The sequence below is a fragment of the Vidua chalybeata genome, chromosome Z (genome assembly GCF_026979565.1).
Source record: "Vidua chalybeata isolate OUT-0048 chromosome Z, bVidCha1 merged haplotype, whole genome shotgun sequence".
Lineage (NCBI taxonomy): Eukaryota > Metazoa > Chordata > Aves > Passeriformes > Viduidae > Vidua > Vidua chalybeata.
In genome coordinates this window covers 33,303,552-33,324,418 of record NC_071570.1, presented here as the reverse complement: position 1 = coordinate 33,324,418, position 20,867 = coordinate 33,303,552, and the positions used below count along the sequence as shown (strand labels likewise).

Genomic DNA, 20,867 nt, shown 5'->3' with positions numbered 1-20,867 from the left:
GGCAGCGGCACATGTGGCCGTATGGAGGGCTGTCGGCGTTAGCCGCCATCTTCATTCGGCGTGCTGTGCTGGCGACCGTGGGAAGGAGGTAGGAGGGGGGCTGCGCGCTGCCTGAGAGAAGCGGGGTGCTTTTCTGCGGCAGGACCCTCACCTCCTCCGTCCCCACCAGCGCAGCGCTCGGGCCGGGCGCGCTCAGCCCCGCCCGCAGGCATCGGCGGCGCACCGTGTCGGCAAGCCTCGGTGCGGGGCGCCATTTTCTCTTATTTCGCGGTACGCTCCGAAGCCTGGCGGGAGGCGGGCGCTGATATGTCTGTCTCCTGCAAGCAGGTCTGGCAGGGCGCAGCATGATGGAAGAAGACTGGAATACGGAGATAGGGGACGAGGCGTTACTCCCATCCCTTGAGAAGGTATGAGTGGGAGGGGCAGCTATGGCGATGGAGTATGTTTGTGTCTTTTCCCTTTCCTCCTTCCAGCCCGTGTCCCTGCTTGGCTGTGGTGTTCCCTGTTCTCGTGATCTTTGGAAATATGGTAGGCAGCCATAGGAGTTCACTGTTACTGAAGAGAGGAGGTTTCTCTGCACTAGCAATTTACTTGCTGCTGTTTTGTTCAGATACTAGTGATGTGTGCTTAAGTGGGTTTGACACGTCAGCTGTGTATTGTGATTTTTGGTAATATTCAGATGCTGCCAGTGTGCCATTTAGTGTGAAATTCATTTTTCAGAAGATGCAGAAGGTAGCTTTTTTCAAGTGCATGACTTGGTAGCTGTGTTTGTATTTACATGCTTTACTAGGCCTGAAGTCGTCATATTGTTGTGCCTTTTTTCTTTCTGCAGGTTAGCTTGCTTGAGAGACCAAATGACCCCTCATCTGTCTTTAGTTCAAGTGTAGACTCATTTGGTATGTGAAAGGCACTTTTGACTTTACTGATGTTTGGAAGAGTTGGTCCCTTGAGCATTGTACAAAATTAAAGGGAAATACAATAATATTTTGATATTTTCATGGGACCCCCCCATAGAATAGCAGCTTCAAATTATATAAAGAACATAATGAATAGGCTTTCTTTTTGACTGTCAGAGCTTCCTTATTTCCTGCAATTATATAGTAGCATGTAGCTACTACTAAGTCAAAGATAGCTTTGAGTTTTAACTTAATTATTTTTTTAAATTATAGGTACTGATGAATTTGTGAACTCACAACATCAGCCAGTGAATCGTTTTGGTAGAAAAAGGAATTTTGCAGCCAAAGGTAACTTCCAGTAGTGATTGTATTTCTAATGGCTAGTTGTGTATGATACATTAAATTTTGCCATTCGCTTTCAATCAGCAGGCAGGTTCAGCTCCATGAAAGTAGAGTTCTGTCATGCATGACCATATTTTGGGGAGTCAAACACCAGAGTCAAGTGCCCTCCTCTTCCTCCTTCTTTCCCTGGATTTATATCCTAAGCTTCATGTGACATGGGATGGGATCAGCTTTCCTGTCTCTGTCCCATCCTGTCTTGTGCTCCCTCAGCCCCTCTTGCTGGTGTGGTGTGGAGCAGAAAAGGCCGCAGTTCAGTGTGAACACTACTCAGCACTAACTAAAAACATCTCTTTATTATCAATACTGTTTCCAATAAAACCAAGGCACAGCCCAGTGCCAGCTGCTGTGAAGTAAATTGACTCTATCCTAGTCAAAAACAGCACAGCTGATTCTTTGAAAAAAAGTTCTATACCAGTTCTGCATCCTTTTTCTTGAACCCTGTTATAGTGGGTGAACGCTAGGCTTATTTGGTGCAGGGCACTAATGTCAAGCAGTTTTGTTGTAGACTCTCCAGCAGCAATTATGAAGTAACTTGCAAGTTGTATTTAAGGTCTATTCTATTTTGTGGATACTTAGAGTGCTGCCATTTGCATATCAGCCCTTAAGATGTAATTTTTATGTCTATAATTTGGTAAAACCAAACTGACTGACATACTCGTATACACACCAGGCTTTGGTGGTGAAGGAGCCACAGATACTGTGCTAGGAGAACTTCATGGTGTCCTGTACCAGATGATGCTCTTTGTCATTACAATATGATAGAACAGGTATTCAGCTGAAAAATAAGGACTAAGGAGTAAATTATGATCTAAGCTGATTCTTTGGACCTTAGATAACTCCTGAAACTTGAGTCTAAATTGAGGAATACCTTGATTATGCATATGACTTATGTTTATGTATATGTTTATTTCATTTCTCTTCCCCTGAGAAGAGTGACTAAGGATAAGCATTAGAAATAAAAATACACTACATACTTACTGTCAACTGAATAAGCAATTCTGAATAATAAAAAATAGATTTTTGTAGATCTGAAAGACATGTTTTTGAGTCCTCACTTCATAGCAGGCAGCAACTGCCTTTGCCCCCTTACTCTGTAGTACCAGCTATGAAAACTGTGAAGGGACAAATGCTGTCAGTTGCCCTGGAACCAGAAGTCTTAATTGATCTGTGTCCTTCCTGAAGAGTTGAAGTTAGTGGCTTGATGAGCATATACACGTATAAAGGCAAATACTTAAAGACCCAACGTTTGATTTACTTGAAATTGTACAGGAGAGCAGTACTGTTTTCTGCCAGACTACTTGGCAAAAAGTACTCTTGTCTTCATTTTTTCATATGTTTAGGCAAATCACTCAATTGTATATTGAAGTTCTTGTGAAATCATTAAACAAGGACTGAGATCAACAATTACCAGCTATAAGGGGCCAGACCTGGACATCAGAATAGGCAAACTTCAGTGATTGTGTGCTATGCTGTACTGCAGGTTTTCAAGAAGGAATCAAAGAAGATGCCACTACACAAAACAGAGGGTTTAAGGGGTTTGGACAAGGTGAGTGTAGTTTTTGTATTGATTGGTTTGTGTGATGGCAACATACACTGGTCATTCTTTCTGGCTTTGCCTGTTCCCTGAGAATGAGCAGTGAAGAGTGAAAGTGTTGAAATGACTTCTTTTCTTCATCCAGATGAAAGGCACTTGATGTGCTGATGCAGAAGTGGGCAAAGTGAGTTACTGTACTGTCTGCTATGCTGTATTATTGCAGGTTTTCAAGAACGAAACGCTGTAGCTAGTACACAAAACAGAGGGTTTAAAGGATTTCATGGTGGCTTTGGAGGAGGTGAGAGTAAGTTTGAAGGTTTGGTCTTTTTTGCATACTGAGTGCTTTGTATGGGTACAGTGTATGGTTGGTGATCTTCTGGGGTTTTTTTGCTCCCTGAGAACTACCAGTACAAGGGTGAAATCAGTGAAATGGCTTCTGTTCTTCAGCCCGATAATTGGCATTTGATCTGTACATGCAAAATTGAGCAAACTGTTACTTTATGTTGTACTGCAGGTTTTCAAGAAGGAAGAGGAGAAGATGCTACTACACAAAACAGAGGGTTTAAAGGATTTCATGGTGGGTTCGGACAAGGTAAGTTTGTTGCATTGACTGGTTTGTGTGATGGCAGCATACACTGGTCATTCTTTCTGGCTTTGCCTGTTCCCTGAGAACGAGCAGTGAAGAGTGAAAGTGTTGAAATGACTTCTTTTCTTCATCCAGATGAAAGGCACTTGATGTGCTGATGCAGAAGTGGGCAAAGTGAGTTACTGTACTGTCTGCTATGCTGTATTATTGCAGGTTTTCAAGAACGAAACGCTGTAGATGGTGCTAGTACACAAAACAGAGGGTTTAAAGGATTTCATGGTGGCTTTGGAGGAGGTGAGAGTAAGTTTGAAGGTTTGGTCTTTTTTGCATACTGAGTGCTTTGTATGGGTACAGTGTATGGTTGGTGATCTTCCGGGGTTTTTTTGCTCCCTGAGAACTACCATGAAGAGCTGAGAACTGCTACTACCAGTTCTGTTCTTCAGCTGTGTTGTGGAATATGAATTGTGTCTTTAAAAAATGAGTATTACTGGTTATAATACAGTATAGGTTGGAGTTCTTGGGACTGTTGCTCTGCAGATTTGTTGGAATAAATCATACTGACTTCAATTTTAGTATTTCATGATACTAATTTTATACCCTCTGTGTGCTATATATCTGTTACTTACAGGTAGTAGAAGTAGGCAAAGGGACATACCTCAGTCTGGAACTCCTGATTCTAGAGAAAGAGGAATACTCACAGATGGTACAGGTGAGGCTTTTTAGTGGTGGGGTGAACTGCATGGATTTACTCATTGGTGATCAATGACAAAGCAGTTCCGTCTTAATTCTGACAAATACTGTTACTAATTTTTCTCCCTATTAAGAATCTTCTGCAAATGCTAGGTATCTTGGTTTTATGCCTGGAAAAGACATGTGTAGGAATGTAAAATGTAAAAGACTTTAGGAGGTGTAAAAAGGCTCTAGAAAGTAGACATAAAGTTGAGAAAGGCTGGTTTATAACATTTTTATAGGGAGTTTTTCCAAAGTTTTCGTAGTAGTCTTTTCAAAGTTTTTATAGGGAGTTTTCATTTTTTTCAAAGTTTATAACATTTTTTTCCTAAAATAAAAAAATATATACAATAGGAAAACTATGTAACACAAATTAGTAAATAAATAACAAGTCAAAATTAGTTTATTTAAAGTTAAAAAAGAGAGGGGGAATTGTAGGAATATAAAAAGGTGAAAGACTTTAGAAAGTGCAAAACGGCCCCAGAAAGTAGACATAAAGCTGAGAAAGGCTGGAAATTTTCAAAACCTTCTCATGGGAAGCTAAAAAGTTAAGAACCAAGTGAATACATTTCTATTTATCATAAGGAACAAGAAAGAACAAGAACTTATTGATAGTTCAAGATGTGGGAAGTCCTAGATATATGCTTTGTAAAGATAGAAAATGTTTCAATCTTAAATAATGAATTGCTGTGTATTGTTTGAGGTTCATAGAAGTACTTTGGTTAATGTTAAACCCATGTTTGTCCTTTTCTTATTGGTTAGAGTACAATGACTTTACACCTTTTCTTTTATGGTATTAGTTCAAAGAATATATAGGAAGAGGCTTTGCATAAGCTGCCATCTTGTATCTGATCTAAATTTGCATGGATGTTATTTCCCTGTGTCTCTTGCTTTTTGCTTGTATGATACAGACAAATAAATCCTAAGTCTGCAACCAGAGTCCCATCCCGTTTGACACGGACTGATCCAGCAGACATGTTTGTAACTCATTTCAATTTTAGTTACTGGCTTTTCAAAGCTGTAGTGTTACATAATCTTTTTTCTTTGTCATGCTGAGGCTGGTTCCATTAATGTACAGTGAAGCAGAGGTGCTAACCCCAAAAGTGAAAGTAAGCCTTAAAGAACTTGCTAAGTTTTGAAAGAGTTGATCTAGACTTTTATCCTTCTACTCTGTAAGAGAAAATATTTTATTGTCAGTGCTGACAAGTAGGGTGTATAGCTCTGACAGGCCACTTGTTCCTGATTTAACTTTGTTTTAATTTTGGGTTTTTTTTGTTGTTTGCTAGTGATTTTCCCCCCCATAGTCCTGCTGTATTCTTCTGCCACTGATGCTACTGTACCTGCCTACGTATATGTTGTCCTACATAGAGCATAGTAATATATTATTGATGGAAGTACTATAATTCAAATTAGGCATGGAATTAAACCAGTGTCATGGTTAGTGGATGGCTGATATTTTCCATATAAGAACATTTTGTGTGATAATAGTGAAAAACTTCATTGTAGAAAAGATGGCTAAATGGCTCTTTGCTCAGAGGGTGAGTTGCAGTGAAGGATTGGAACTGACCAGAAAGCTTGTGGATGCCTCATCCCTGGAAGTGTTCAAGGGTACATTCAGTTGGGTTTTGAGCAATGTGGTCTAGTGGAAGATGTCTGTCCTGCAGCATGGGGGTTGGAAATGGATCATCTTAAAGGTTCCTTCCAACTCAAACCCTTTTGTGATCCAGTGATTAGTATACATGTACAGAAGTGATACTTAATATCTGAAAAACAATTGATTTGCCTCTATTTGACTTAGTTCAACTAATTTTTTTCATATTTTTAGTTCAAATAATGATTTTTAGGAATTGAAGTCCTTATAGAGGAAAATCCTAATGCTTATAGTGGACATAGCTGCATCCTTAACACAGAATAGTAATTCCTTTTTCATTACTATAGCGTGAAGTATTAGTGTATTAAAAACCATTCTGGGTACTGGTATGCAACAGTTGCATCTATCTGTATGGAATTTTATGTGGAAAGAGAGCTCTTCAGAAAGATTAATTTGTGATGTGGGAAGCATGTCCTTCCTTGTGTCATAAGAACATCTGTCTGTCTAGATGATGAAGAAGACACTAATTTAATTTTTGTGATACCTCTTGAAAGTGGGGTCCTTGAGTGAACATGAGTCATGAATGCTTTACGAGTCTGACTTCATATGGAGGTAAATTTTAGGTCTCGTAGTATAAAATTAAGTTCTGATAGAAGGAATGTATGGAACTTTGATGCCTTCCTGAAAAATGGAGGGAAATCCACATGACATCTCACTGAATTTAACTTCCATAGCTTCATACTTAAAATAGTTTTATTTTAACTTCTCCTTATATTGTTTGTGAACTTAAGTGGTTGTGTTCTTAAGGTCCAAAGGTGACTTATGTGCCCCCTCCTCCACCTGATGATGAGCAAGCCATCTTTGCACGTTATCAGACAGGAATAAATTTTGACAAGTATGATGAAAATGTTGTTCAAGTGTCAGGACTGGACCCTCCAGCAGCATTAAGGGTTAGTAAATTGTTTATTTTCACAGTTTATGTGAAGCATGATTTATGAGAATTGTAGTGTGTTCAGTATTTGCAGCTAATGAAAATACTAATAAAAAATATCAAATCTTGCAGATAGTGTGATGTTGGAAGGAGGTGCTCCCCATTGGAAAGATAAAAATTTGAATTCACAGTAACTAACAAACTACAGAAGTGGTCCAGAGAAAGTAATACTGGATATATAGGAATAATAGTCATTAAATTTTTAGAAGAATACCAGTTTAGATACTGAAAGAAAGAGGTCTTTGGCAGCAGTTTCTGGGCAGGCTGGTATAATTACCTTATTGAAGTCAATTACTGGGGAGTCTTCAAAAATGTAAATGAACACCTGTTTGGGTACTATTCATTTAGACAGAGGGGTGTTTTAAAGTAATTTGTAGTCTGTTCTCTGTGGTTGCAGTTCTTTGTTTAACATAAAACTTAGTTTTTTATCTATAATGGGTGGCCAGTGTTTAAAAATTTAAAAAGCACTTTTTAGGGAAAAGAATGAGAAGTGGAGAGGGGTTAGTAGTACCTGTCTTGAAAGAGAACATGCAGAGGTGTTCTCCCCATCCATCTTGTGAAAGTGTTCTCACTGAAGTTAAACTGATTTTTGTCACCTGTTGTTGCTTTTTGGTTCTGGCTAGGAATGTTGTTTTAGCTCCCCTTACTGGTTTTAGCACAGAGACTGTGTGTAACTCCTACATGAAATGAAACTACAGAGTTTCAGGTTTTTTTCATGGCATGCTATGTGAGTTTACTTGCTTGAATCCAGATATATGACTTTGAGCAATTCTCTCTTAAAACTAGTAAGACCAGCTGAAAGCATTCACTGTCCTGCATACAATGTTACTTGAATGGGCATGAGCAGGTTTTAGAGACCTTTGGGGCTTTTACCTTTAGGAGCTTTGGCAACCTAAATGACTGGTGAGACTACTTTTAAAGTTAACCCTCTTTAGTATTTGGATGTGTCTATCCTACAGTAAGCATTTTGGGTTTTAAACTTTTACCTTCTGTGATTGTGCAATAACTTAATAATTTTTTCTCTTACAGAGTTTTGCAGACACTAACATGTGTGATACTTTAACTGTGAACATTGCTAAAGCTGGATACTCTAAGCCTACTCCAGTGCAGAAGTACAGCATTCCTATTATACTGGCAGGACGGGATTTAATGGCATGTGCCCAGACAGGATCAGGAAAAACTGTGAGCATTTTGTGCAGTATTTATTCTACAGAAAGTATTTGACTAAGAGTTTTCAGGGGGATGCCTCAGTCTTCCATATGTCACATACTTGACTGCTTGTTGTCCAGTAATTTTACTTGCACAGCAATGGCAGGTTTCAGGTACAGATACAAATGATGATAGGGTTGTCGCATTTTGGGCTTTACTCTTTTTTTCAGTAAACTAGTATCTCGGTAAGCAGGCCAGCCTTCAGAGATACAGCTGTGGATTCAGAAGTATAGGCAGGCAGTCCTAGAAACTGCTGATGACAGGACTCAGCAGTTGAAAGTAAGGATACGTCTGTGTTGTGTGGAGTTTTGTCTTATTTAGTGGGTTTTTTTGTTTGTGTGGTTTTTTTGTTTGTTTGGTTTTGTTTGTTAGCAGTTATTTTTGATAGTTGTGGTTTTGGTTTTTTTGTCTTGTTTTCTTTTTGTGTGTGTTTGTTTCTTTAGTTTTCTATTGTGTGTGTATGAGTTTTGTGTGTGTTTTGGTTTTGGGTTTTTTCAAGCTTACGCCAGCCAGAGTGTAGCTGTGGTGTGCAGGTTTGTCATACTTGGTTTAATGAAATCTGATGTGCACCTGTCTTGGTTTTAGGTGATTTGCTTTTAATCATAGAACAGTGTTGAGAGTTGATACTAAGCTGAAAGTTGTCTCAATTTTTTAAACTAATGTACCCAAACCTAAGGACTGATAGCTGGTGGATATGGATGTTTGGTTATGAAGTGTAGCTTTTTGCTGTTTAGCTTAGTGTGGAATCCTAGTTTAGTTTTAATGTAACTTGCTAGTTCTTTTGAAAGACCTCTTCTGTTTGCAGAAGGGGAAACATTCAAAGTCTGTGCTCTAAATATTCTGAATGCTTTTGGAACTATACAGATGCTGGTTTGTGGGTATCTAGTCTTATGTGGAAGTAAATGTGCTGGTGTGGTGCAGCTGTGTTGCAAACTGATCTGCCATTTAAGTAGGTTTTGGTCTTGGGTTACTTAACTATCAGGGTATGTCATCAGTGTATGGAACTGTATGGGGAGTTAGCCTTGGCATGATTGTGTTCCTGTGTTACTAGACTGTTAAGAGCCAGAGATATGCTTTCATACTGGTTAACAAAGAGAAATGAGCTTAAATGTTCTCTTGTGCATTCAGGTCAATCCTTCTGCAGTTTGATGTCCTTGATCATTGTGTACACTATCATTCAAGCTTTAAGATTGATACACAGATCTTAATGGGACTGATGAAAGATTTTAAGATTAAACAGCCCAAATACTGCTGTGTGTTTTTTTCCCCAGGCAGCCTTTCTTGTACCAGTTGTGGCCCAAATGATGAGGGAGGGTGTAACTGCCAGTAGATTTAAAGAGCAGCAAGAACCAGAATGTATCATTACTGCCCCAACTAGAGAATTGATAAATCAGATCTTCCTAGAAGCAAGAAAATTCGTGTATGGGTAAGCTTTTGCACAGTTGCCTGATATTGATGATTACTTTGCTTGAATCAGCAGTGCTTTATTTTTTTCATAAATACTTGCAAATTTTTTTGGGCCAATCACATTACAAACACTTGAGTTTAGAGTATAATGAGTTCCGGTTATAGTACTGCTTAGTGGGTTTCTTACTATATGACTGGTGCCTAATCTTTCTGATATTGGGGTGGGTGAATGGAAGGCTTACTCCAGCTTGAAGAGGAGATAAGTATTCAGCTTATCACTGATGAGAAAAGTGAAGTTTCTTAAACGACTTGCTAAGCAAGTTTTTCTGACTGTCCAGGAGCCACTCTGGCAGTCACTCCGACACCACCAGGGACTTCAGCTGTTGGGACCAAAGTCCCTTTGCAGCAGGTGGCTCTAGTGATCTGCTTGCTGCCTGACTTAACTTCCTACACACACCACTCAGAGAGTCAGATGAGGTTTCCTCACTGACTCGACCTCAGGTTTCCCACAGCAGAATGTCAGACCTCTGTTTCCTTCAAGTGATTTCATTGTTTTGCAGCAACACGTAACAGCTCAAACAGGGTGTCTCCTGAAGGGACCTCTGAACAAGTTATTTGCTCCTGCAGAGTCTGAGCATCTGGTGACCTGGCTAGTGATTCAGGTCCATGTGCCCTTTATTAAGTAAAGGGTCAGCGCCACTTCATGGTCTTTTGCCTGGGCTCCAGCGATTTCTTGCCACAGAGAGCTGCACTGCAGCTGTACACTGAGCTACCTGCACTAGATGTATTCAATATGAAGAAACTTAATAGCTTGTCTTAAGTAATTTATACTTGCTTTACTTTCATCTTGGCAAAATGGAGGTGAGTGTTACGGGTTTTAGTTAATTTCCAGTGATGGTTTCTAATTACTCTGAATTTCTGGTGTTCCTGGTCTTAGACAGACTTGTTACAGCTCAGAGAAACTCTTTGAGCTTTCAAAACAGAGCAAGAGATCTAAACTTCTCACTAAGTCCTTGAATGTTGTGTGAGAGTACATTTATACTAGATTCTTCATTAATCTTTTTACTAAGTAATAGGTTTTACCAGGGTACAGAAGAGAACTAAATCTATGTAATGTAGCAATTTGTTACTGTTCAGAGGTGAAATACAGAACATAATCGCTGCAGAATCTGGTGAATCATACTTGCCTTTATTCAAGCAAACTTACACTTGAAGGCTGGCTGTCTTGAGGAAGAATGATCATGTTTGCATATCTAACTTACTGAATATGTCCCTAAGAACAGCTTCTTAATCTCTAAAACTGTACATAACTTTGTAGCTGATTCGGTTATGCTGTTTTAAACTAGATACAGATGATTTCATCATGAAATAACATCTAAATCTAGAAAGTTTCTCTTACAGCTGGCTTGTAGTAAAAATGAGAACAAGTTAAACAATATCAGGATGTGGATCTGTAGTGTCTAAAGAAGAACTTGCGTATTGATCAGTTGAGATTTATGATCTCTGTCTCTTTGATTTAATTTGCAGTTAGGAATATGAAATATGTATGTATACTAATCATGGATAAATACTGAAATTGTGGGATTCAAGAGGGAATTTCTATTCTTGACTAAAGCTTTCTGAAAAGTTGTGTTTAACTTTTGGTAAAAATTTACCAGATCTATCTGATCACCATTGTTGCATATGAAGCTGAATTAATATCTTCAGTAAAAGACCATTTGAATTTGGGTGTTACTCATTGCATGCATGTAAAGATATTAGCAGAAGGTTATAAAGATGAGCTTGTAAACATGATTCAGAGCTGTGTAAGGTAGTTCTTGCTTAGAGAAGTGGTTTTCTACAGCAGAATATCTGATCTAGCTACTTGACGGATCTAACCAAAAAACTTGGTGGGAAGAGCACTGAGTCTGGATTTGCTGTCTAATCCTTGAGTCATGCACTGTATGGCCAGTGTGATCAGCTGCTTTACAAAGATGCCATGTGTGTTTATTATTCTGCCCCTTTTGAGGTCTGTGAAGATTACTTCTGAAGCTCTAGAGGCATATGTAATGGTGGTTCTGCTTTTTCTGTGGATGCTGTATAAAAGGGGACAAAGTCTTAACACTCTTTTGACTATTAGTGTTCGTAGGTCTCAGTTGAAGAGAGGGGAGAATGCAGGCGAAATCAAGTGTTTCTTCCTAGCAAGCCACTTGGGCAGCCTCTGTTATGTAGTATGTGAGGAACTTTAAGCTTACTCAGTGGGTTTCTAGTTTTGAGCACTGTTTTTGGACTGAGCTGTATGCTGAAGGAGTTAAACCACTCTTAAACTGATTTGTGGTAGATGTGATTATTTTATATGAACTTGCATGAAACAATACTGTTAACATACTTAAAATTAATCCAAACCTTTTTCTACATAATAGAACTTGTATAAGGCCTGTTGTGATCTATGGAGGTACACAAACAGACTATTCGATTCGTCAGGTAAAACAAGGCTGTAATATACTGTGTGCCACTCCAGGAAGGCTTCTAGACATCATTGGAAGAGGAAAGGTAACATCTTAACACTTCATCTGAATTCCCTAAATACTCTTTAGCTAAAAGACAAAATACTATTTTTCATTCTTTAAAATTAATAGAAAAAGGGATTGGTTTTCAGTGCTCTTTCAGTATGCTGCCTTTGTACAGGCACTGAAATACAAGTGAGGTTTTCTTAGACTGTCTAAATTCCATGAAGTTTTTGAAGGAGTAACCTGAGTCTAGATCTCTTCAGTTCCTTTAAGAGGCAGCTGGATAATATTAGTCTAAATCAAAGTGGCTGCAGTGGTTATGGCAATAAAGTTTTATAGCTTAAATACCTGGAACACTTTGACATAGTTCTTGTGGCATATTCTGTAATAGATCTTCACTTGATGTCCTGTTTGTTTTGCTGCAGTGGCTGTATCTGTCTGGCACTTTATTGTCATATACAAAATACAAAAAACTCCAGGTTGTATAATAATATATTTGAGTTTTTATATTCCCCGGTCATTGTAAATTCATATTAAAACTTTTACGTGTTAGTGTGATGACTGAGTGATATTCACTGAACAAACAAAGTTTGGAAAAACACTTGGTAGTAAACTGGAGATCAGTTTTCTGCAGTTGTCAGGCTTTTAGTCAAAAATGATAGTCTTGGTCAGCAGGGGTTAAGTTGTAATATTCTTAATATATTCTGACATAATTCTTTATAAATAAAAATAGGTTTTTGAGAATCTTTGAGGGTTATGAGAGAACCTTTCTAAAACTCAAGGCATAATTCCAAAATAGTTGGGCTGAATTATAGTTGGTCTCTAAGCTCTGTGTTTACATTGCTGAACTAAGTTCTGCAGCACTGTGGTGTGAATTGCGCAGAATAAAAGACTAACTAGAGGTTGAGATGTAAACTCTTTATTAACTTGAAAGAAGTAAAAGGTGGATTTTGGCAATTAGGATATTTTGTAAGTGCATTCTGTCAGTGAACAAATAGTGTTTTTCTTTGACTGAAATACTTGCAGATTGGTTTGCATAATGTGAAATACTTGGTGCTAGATGAAGCAGACCGCATGCTTGATATGGGTTTTGGTGCAGATATGAAGAAGCTGGTATCTTTCCCAGATATGCCACAAAAAGACAAACGCCAAACAGTAATGTTTAGTGCCACTTTTCCTGAAGAAGTTCAGAGGTGAGTAGAATAAAATTAGAAATAAATCTGAAGATGTACTTGTATAGAACTAAATATCTGAAGAGTTAAGAACACTCCTTATTTCTAAAAGCTTGAAAATACTGAAAGCTATGATATTAATATTTCTTCCTTAATTTAAGCAGGTACTCTAAACATTAACTGCTTAATTTAGGTGGGGACTCCTAAGCAATTTAGAAAGTTGTCTGAAAGCTTTTAAATTCTACTTCTGCAGAGGTCCTCATGTTCCCCCTGTTGGTTTCTTATTCCTCCCCCACCACATCTGTGGAAGCTCAAAACCAGTGATGTTGCTGATAACACCATCTTTGACTAATGAGACATAGCAAATATGTCTCATATATAACGCTCACTTACCAGCGTTATAGTACTCAATTTTTATGTAGATAATTGGTATTTATTTTCAGTAGTTTTAGAGCTTCTACAGATGGGTTTATGATGCATCTTACGTGTTTACTACTCATTATCTTTAAAGTTCCTCTCACCTGTTGTGGCTTTCGTTCCTTGTCCAGAGTTTTTTTCATAGGGTTCTTCTTGTGGAAAATAATCTTGTAGTCAGTTAAAAATGACCTTGTTTGCTTAGGTGGTAATCAAGCATTCAGATGATACTGTACACAAGTACAGTTTTTGTTCATTCCATGTGTTTATATCGTGGGAAAAGATCAGTGTGTATCTCCCTGTAAGATACTCAGTGTGCTCTGATTCACTCAGGTTTTGGGTTTGAAAGAAGAATCTGGGTTCCTTCATCTCTGGGTCTGTTTTTATCATTGTGGTTTTGCTCATGCTTTTGCTATGTATTTTTCTTGCATACTGGAGGATGAATCAAGAGTGCTGTAACTACTAGCAACTGTGAAGAGATTCCTTGAGCTGTTAAAAGATATTTGTCTTCTTCTCTTTAATAAAAAAGCCCCAGCAGACCTACCTTTCTACTGTGAGTCTTGCAGGATTTATAGGTGCTGGTGGAAGACTTCAGAAACCTGAGTGCTTGGATCATGGCTTGGAAGTGCATAATAACATTAGGGTCCTAGAAGCATTTAGGTTGGAAAAGACCCATGAGCTGATTAAATCCAACCATTAACCCAGCACCAGCAAGTGAACCACTGAACCAATACCCCAAGTGCCACATATGCACATCTTTTAAGTACCTTCTGGGGTGGTGATGCCACTGCTTTCCAGGCCAGCCTGGTCCAATACTTGAAAACTTTTCATTGAAGATTTTTTTTTCCTAATAGCTGGTTTAAGCCTCCCCTGGTGCAGCTTTGAGGCAGTTTTCTTTTGCCCCTGTCGTTCTTGTAACCTTTTGAAACTGAAATGCCTAAAGTTGACATTGTGAAAACCCTTCTTTTCTGGAGTCAGTTCATTCCTGGATTTAATACTTTTCTGGTGCTGAAGTCAGGAAAGCTAATGATTTCCCCATACTGTGCTACCAGGAGAACTTAAACAGTATACTATTTTGGTAGTGTTGGACACAAAGGTGCTTTCTTTAGAACTCTTCGGTTCAGATCATCCTGCACTTCTGTTAAGTGAATATAATCAGATTTAGTTTTAACTTAACATTTGGTTTTATACCTGAACTTCTTTCCGCTATTACATAGACCTTTGATAGTTGAAGCTCTTTCTGTACATGTGAGTTGAGAGAACCATACATTTTTCTAGTTGACTGGAGAACTTAAATTTAGCATTTGAGGCTTTGTATCTTCCACTAAAAGGCTGTGGTTTAATCCCAGCTAGCAACTAAGTACTGTACAGCTGCTTATCCTAGAAGGCTACTCCAGGGTCTCCCTGAAGCCTACTCTTCCCCAGGCTGAACAACCCTACCTCTTGTAGTCTGTCTTCATAGGAGAGAGGTGCTCCAGCTCTGTTATTAGGTTAGTGGCCTCCATGAACTCATTCTAACAGGTCCACATAGTTCTTATACTGGGGATCCCAGAGCTGAACACAGGTAGGGTGCGGTGGAACCTGGGATGCAACAGTGGGGGTCTCAAAATATCAGAGCAGAGAGGCAGAATTGCCTCCCTGGCCCTGCCAGCCACATTGCTTTGGAGGCAGCCCAGGTCACAGCTGGCTTTCTGGGCTGCAAGTGCATCTTGCTGGGTCATGTCTAGCCCCTCATCCACCAGCACCCCCAAGTCTTTCCCTCCAGGTCTAGTCTGGATCCATTCTTTGTCCAGCTTGTACTTGTCCTGTCATTTCCTGTGTAAAAAGTTTCTCTCAGTATTTTTTGTAAACCCCCTTTAGGTACTGGAAGGCTGCAATAAGGTCATTCCAGGCTTAATAATCCCCACTCCTCAACTCTCTCAGCTTGTCTTCAGAGTAGAGGGGCTCCAGCCCTCTGATCATCATTGTGGCCTGAATTGTCTCTAACGTGTCTGTCTTCTCCTGAACATGCCACAGCTGGATGTAGTACTCCAGCTGAGGTCTTACAAAGCAGAGTTAAAATCCCTTGACCTGCTGGTCACACTTGATGCAGCCCAAGATGTGGTTTGTATGCAGGACCCAAACTATGTAGTCTCTTCTGGCTTTTTAAAAATGTATATATACAAGACTACTTGTATTGTTCCTCACAAAATGGAGGATAAAAATATTTTTTGTGTTGCTTAAACATATATGAAAATATGTGCTTTTAAAGCAAGAATAATTACATAGCATTTTTCATGTTGCTCAATTTTGTCTCTTTTTCAGGCTAGCTTGTGAATTTTTGAAAACTGATTTTTTATTTGTTGTTGTCGGACATGCGGGTGGAGCATGCAGTGATGTTCAGCAAAATATTCTTCAAGTTTCTCAGTGTTTCAAGAGGGATAAACTGATAGAAATTCTACACAGCATAGGTAACTTAATGGCACTTATTCACCAGAGAAGTCAGACTTGCCTGGCTTTAAACTTGTGTTTAAAAGGTCATGGCTGTATGATTTTATTGTGTTGCATGCTTTACAAGACTGGTGATGAAGCTTGAAGCAGAACTTTGGGAGCTGCGGGTTTTTAGGCATATTTTTGTAGGGGTATTTCATAGAGTCATAGGATAGTTTGGGTTGGAAGGGACTTGTAAATGTCATTGAATCTAGTCTAATGTCCAGTATTTGTCAATGATTAATTTCTATTAAGTACTATGAGACAACCATCCTAGATGACTTTCTACTTTATATGGTCAGTTACAATACTTCAGCTTCTGGGGGTATTATTTCAGGACTACAGGTGTATTAAAATTGTGTGAATGTTTGGGCCTGTGTTTTATTAGTGTCTGGGATTTTTCCATATTTGTTCTCTATGTCTTAAGTTTTAATGCTGAAGACTGAATATGAGTTTGGAATTAAAAAATGGTCTGTGAAATCTTGCTGTTCAGTGCTCAGGATAATGTACTGCTTTGAGCCACATGATGTAGAAAGGAAATGTGTACCTGTCACAGGGAATAATATTTTCTGCTTTTATTGAGGAGAAAAAGAATGTATGTGTTTTCATTCAGTTTCCTTATTGATACAGAAATTGATGAATTGAATTTAATAAGCTCAGAATAGGCAAGAAATCACAGTCATACTTTAAAGACTTTATTCAAAATGTGTGCCTGCATTAGGTTCTAATATAGGTAAGCGCTACTCTAAATAGTGAAAATGGTGTCATGTTTCAAACTGCAATGACTTTAAACTTCTGTTCAACATAGGTAATGAACGAACCCTGGTCTTTGTGGACACAAAGCAAAAAGCAGATTTCATTGCATGCTTTCTTTGTCAAGAAAACATACCAGCCACTAGTATCCATGGGTAAGTATTTTTAAAGTGAAAGTCACTTGTGTTTTGTTAGAACTGTTACTGAGAACTCATGTTTGGCCATATCTGTGTAGTTTAGCTTGCCATGTGTTCTGACAGCCACCATCAAGATTGAAGAAGGGCTAAAAAGGTCTTAGCATGCAGATGCAGAATGTTTTTGTATATTCTGTGGCTGTTGGATTTGTAGGTGTGTGGAAGCCACACACCTTTTGAGAAGATCTGGCCTTCCATTCCTGGCAAGCCTGAATTGCTAGCCCACAACCCCCTTGTGTGGGAGGAGGTTCTTAATTCCATTTCTGTGGAATTACTATATTGTGAATTGAAGTATAGGTAGAAAAACTGGTTCATTGGAAGCTGTTAAAGTGTCATGAATGTTACTGGTTTCTGATTAATTTTACCTTTATGACTTGAAGTTAGGATACTTACTCTTCTCTGGAATAGTGGTCATACCAGGATTCACTTAAGTATCCCATGTTAATATCCTAAGGAGCACTATTTAACTTTCTAATTTGTTTTCTTAGTTGGACAATAAAGAACATGAGAGAAATTCTGACCCACTGTAGTTCAGCACTTTATAATCTGTAAATATTCTTCAAATATGGAAACATCAGAGCACATCTAGTTTTCTTGTCATGATGATAAACAGAAGACAAATTCTGTACTGTTGACTGGCCACAGGTTTTTTTAGTATATCTGAAAAATGGCCTGTGCAGGAGCCTGTGTAGACTTTGTCTTTGCTATTCTGGCTCCCTGCTACAAAGCTGTAGGAAAAGCACTTGTAATCAATTAAGCAAGTGGATTTTCTTAGAGAGGCAGTGAGTTTGATGCAGAATTATCTCCAGTTCTTTTTAAGAACCTCAATTTCTCTAGAGACTTAAGTTTAAACAGTTGCTCTGTGTTGCTGCTCCTCAGTTAAAAAAAAGGTTCAGAAAACCTAAACTAGGCAGCATATGAGTGGTTTGGGTCTTTTTTCATTTTGCATCCATTTCCCACCCCCCCCCCCAAGAGCTTCTTTCCGTGAAATATGGCACTTAAATAATATCTCAGATAATACTGTAAATTTTAGAGACATCCATTCTAACCCTTACTTTCTTTATAGAGCTAGAGGACAGAGAGAGAGAGAAATAGCACTTCGGGATTTTCGTTCTGGAAAGTGTCCAGTTCTTGTGGCAACCTCAGTGGCAGCAAGAGGTCTGGACATTGAAAATGTTCAGCACGTTATTAATTTTGATCTTCCTTCCACCATTGAAGAGTATGTACACCGAATTGGGCGAACTGGTCGTTGTGGAAATACAGGGAAAGCTGTTGGCTTCTTTGATAACAATTCAGATGGTCATCTTGCAAAACCTTTAATTAAAGTGCTTTCAGATGTAAGTTTCAGATCTTAGTGTTGAACTTTTTCTGTTCTTTTAAGATTTTACTTGAATGTACTGAGCAACTGTGACATTTTTGGTACAGTTTTGGAACTCTTAATCTGAATTGGTAAAGCAATCAAAGTCTCTAAACCGATTTTCCTAATTGCATAGGCTCAGCAGGAAGTTCCGCTTTGGTTGATGGAAGTTGTTTGTGAGGCTGAAGGAGGACGACTCCCAGTTAATACCCAAAAGGTAGGTCTGGAAATTAACTGAGAGTCTTGGCCATTAGAACTTTTTCTCAGTTTAAAACTGTGTTTAGTGGTATATATGCAGACTAACGCCACTGAAACTGTTTTGACTGTAATTGTGTCCTTTTTCTTAGTTGTGCATCTTCAAAGAATTCAATATTACTGAAACCAATTTCAGATAAATTCCTTGACTTGGTCTCTTACTAGCTGCTGTGGTCTTGATCTGTAAGGTCAGGATTCCTCTGGAAGAAAATATTCATGCAAACATAAACAAAAGCAGTAGTTCAGAAATTTCTGTGCTACACATGTAGGGTGGGAGTAAATAGTTCCCGATTATGCAGTTACTGCTTGTTATGAATCACCTAGTGAAGCAACTCAGTTGACTGAAAATTTCAGCTAATTATAGTTAGGTAAATGGTCTGGTCTGGTCTGTGTCAGAATTCTTAATGTCTGTGATGGGGAGAAGCCTTCTCTAGTCTCTTACTGTTGGTAATTTTAGATTCTGTGCTTACTCCTATTTGAAAGCCTTTCCTTCATGTCTTCATTGCATAAGAAGTTTATCACAGATCAGTTGCTTCCAAATGTTACAAATGTTCTTCCTTTGAGACCATAGTAGAAATAACTGCTCTCAGTGCTTACACAATGTCTGAAGCTTCACTTCAAGCTCTGACCTTTCTTTCATTAATTATCTTTTCCCATACCATAGTTACTGAAAGCTTTGGGTGGTTTGGGTATTTTTACCTAGCTGGCTAGTCCCCTTACTAGATCTGAATAATTTTTCTGGGGGTGAGGGACTTCATGAGATGTCAGTTACACAAACGTTGCTTCCTTCTCAAACTCACAGCTTCACATTACGGCTGTTGTGTGTGTTTGCACAAACCTTTTCTTGCAGAGTAATTCTTGACTCAGTAGATTTTTCTTGTATGTTCTAGTTCAAGGACACTTTATTTTTGCTTTTTTACTGGATTGCTTTCAGAGGTGGATCTCACTAGATTGCTTCCAAATGCACATCTCCAGCCTTTGTGTAGCGTCTCCCAGCATTTCATGAAATCCATCATTTCTAGGTCCAAGTCCATCTGTGTTCTTCACAACCTCCTTCACAACCAAATTTGCCTATGACTCTTCATCCAGAATAGAATAGATTTTCGTGTGAAATCTGTCTGCTTGCATTGGGAATACTGCCCTTAATATCACATACAGACAGTGCACCAGCTCTGTGAGTTGAAGAATGTGAGGTTCTAATTATGAGACCACCCCATGTCAGTCTGACAGAAACTCTTAATTTGTAATCAGCCCAATTTTTCATGATAAGTCCGTTTGATTAATCAAATTATGAACTTGAAAGGGGAATCTGCTGGAGGATCTTATGTGATTATTTTGAGGCAGTCTTAGAAATTACTGAGCTTTATCCTTTTTCCAAAGGAAAAGGATTTTACTGGGAAGGTAATGCAGACAGTCATTCTTTAGTATGTAGTGGAGAAGAAAGTTTTCTTCCCACAGTTGTATGAACTGATTTGTGTCGGGTAAGAAAAGAAGTTGGGATGTGAACTGTGGGGAAGTGTGATAAAATCTGAGGTTGACTTAAACTGCGGTAATTTCACACCAGCATACAAAACCCCTTGTGTATAGGAGATTAATGATGAAAACTTCCTGAGTGTTCAGATTACATTGAGATAGATGCATGCAGAAAGCTATAATTGTATTGTGATGACTTACCATTAAATGATTGAAAGTGTTAATAATTCTAAACTAGGACCTGTTGTGTTTCCTAGAAATACAGAGGCAACGTGAATGCAGGAGAAGTAGAGATGGACTGTTCTGCAAGAGAAATTGAGTCATGGGATTAAACTGCTTTATACCAAGCTAGTTTGTACTGTGTTTTCCTGTAAGTTAAATGTTGCATGAGAAGATAATTTTGTGAAGACCCAGTTCGGGAAGGAGCTTTATGTAAGGGTTCACCTAAACTTTGTTCCTTTTTTTTGTAACATGTCAGTTAAAAAGTTTCAATCTTGTGTTATGATGTTTTAAGGATCTGTTAAACAGCTCTGAAGCAATTAATAAAAGTTTGAAAAGTGCACTTGGATTGTTGCCTCTGTATTAGCTACATGTCATTGCAGTTTCACGAGTTAAAGGTCAGTGGCTACACCCACAACTTAGTGAAAATACATGTTTTTTACAGAGCCATCTTCAGAGAAGGATGGAGCCCTGTGTTGCATCTAGTAGAATGTTTTTAGCTTTGACTGATATAAATCCACTTCTGCTATCTCTTGTGGAAAAGTTTGCTTTAGAACAAGTTTGGTGCCTTGTAGCCAAGAATTTTCCCAGGCTTGCACAAACTGTAGGAGGTAAGCAGTCTGTAAAGATTTCTATTTACTCTAGATTTCTTTAAAGTTCCTTTTTCATTGAATTTTTTTTTCTTATCAATACAGTATGCTACAAAGATGCGTATCACTTGGGTCCC

At 38.6% G+C, this 20,867-nt stretch overlaps 1 protein-coding gene across 5 annotated transcripts; it reads left to right on the top strand.

Annotated features, from left to right (window-relative positions):
- Positions 1 to 20,483, top strand: DDX4 (DEAD-box helicase 4). 5 transcript variants are annotated; one of them, XM_053931561.1, is made up of 19 exons: positions 1 to 88; positions 328 to 407; positions 833 to 896; positions 1,170 to 1,244; positions 2,779 to 2,844; positions 3,056 to 3,136; positions 3,347 to 3,424; positions 3,632 to 3,718; positions 4,047 to 4,127; positions 6,546 to 6,688; positions 7,759 to 7,911; positions 9,210 to 9,364; positions 11,748 to 11,877; positions 12,861 to 13,027; positions 15,725 to 15,870; positions 16,698 to 16,797; positions 17,903 to 18,173; positions 18,330 to 18,410; positions 20,179 to 20,483. In XM_053931561.1, the coding sequence occupies exons 2-19, from the start codon at positions 345 to 347 to the stop codon at positions 20,251 to 20,253; spliced, it is 2,016 nt and encodes a 671-aa protein (XP_053787536.1). In that variant the 5' UTR covers positions 1 to 88; positions 328 to 344; the 3' UTR covers positions 20,254 to 20,483. The 5 variants fall into 5 exon arrangements, with proteins under 5 accessions (XP_053787536.1, XP_053787537.1, XP_053787541.1 ...); XM_053931562.1 differs by having other exon boundaries at positions 70 to 88; positions 325 to 407; XM_053931566.1 differs by lacking the exon at positions 1 to 88 and adding an exon at positions 115 to 240.
- Positions 20,484 to 20,867: the final 384 nt, after the last annotated feature.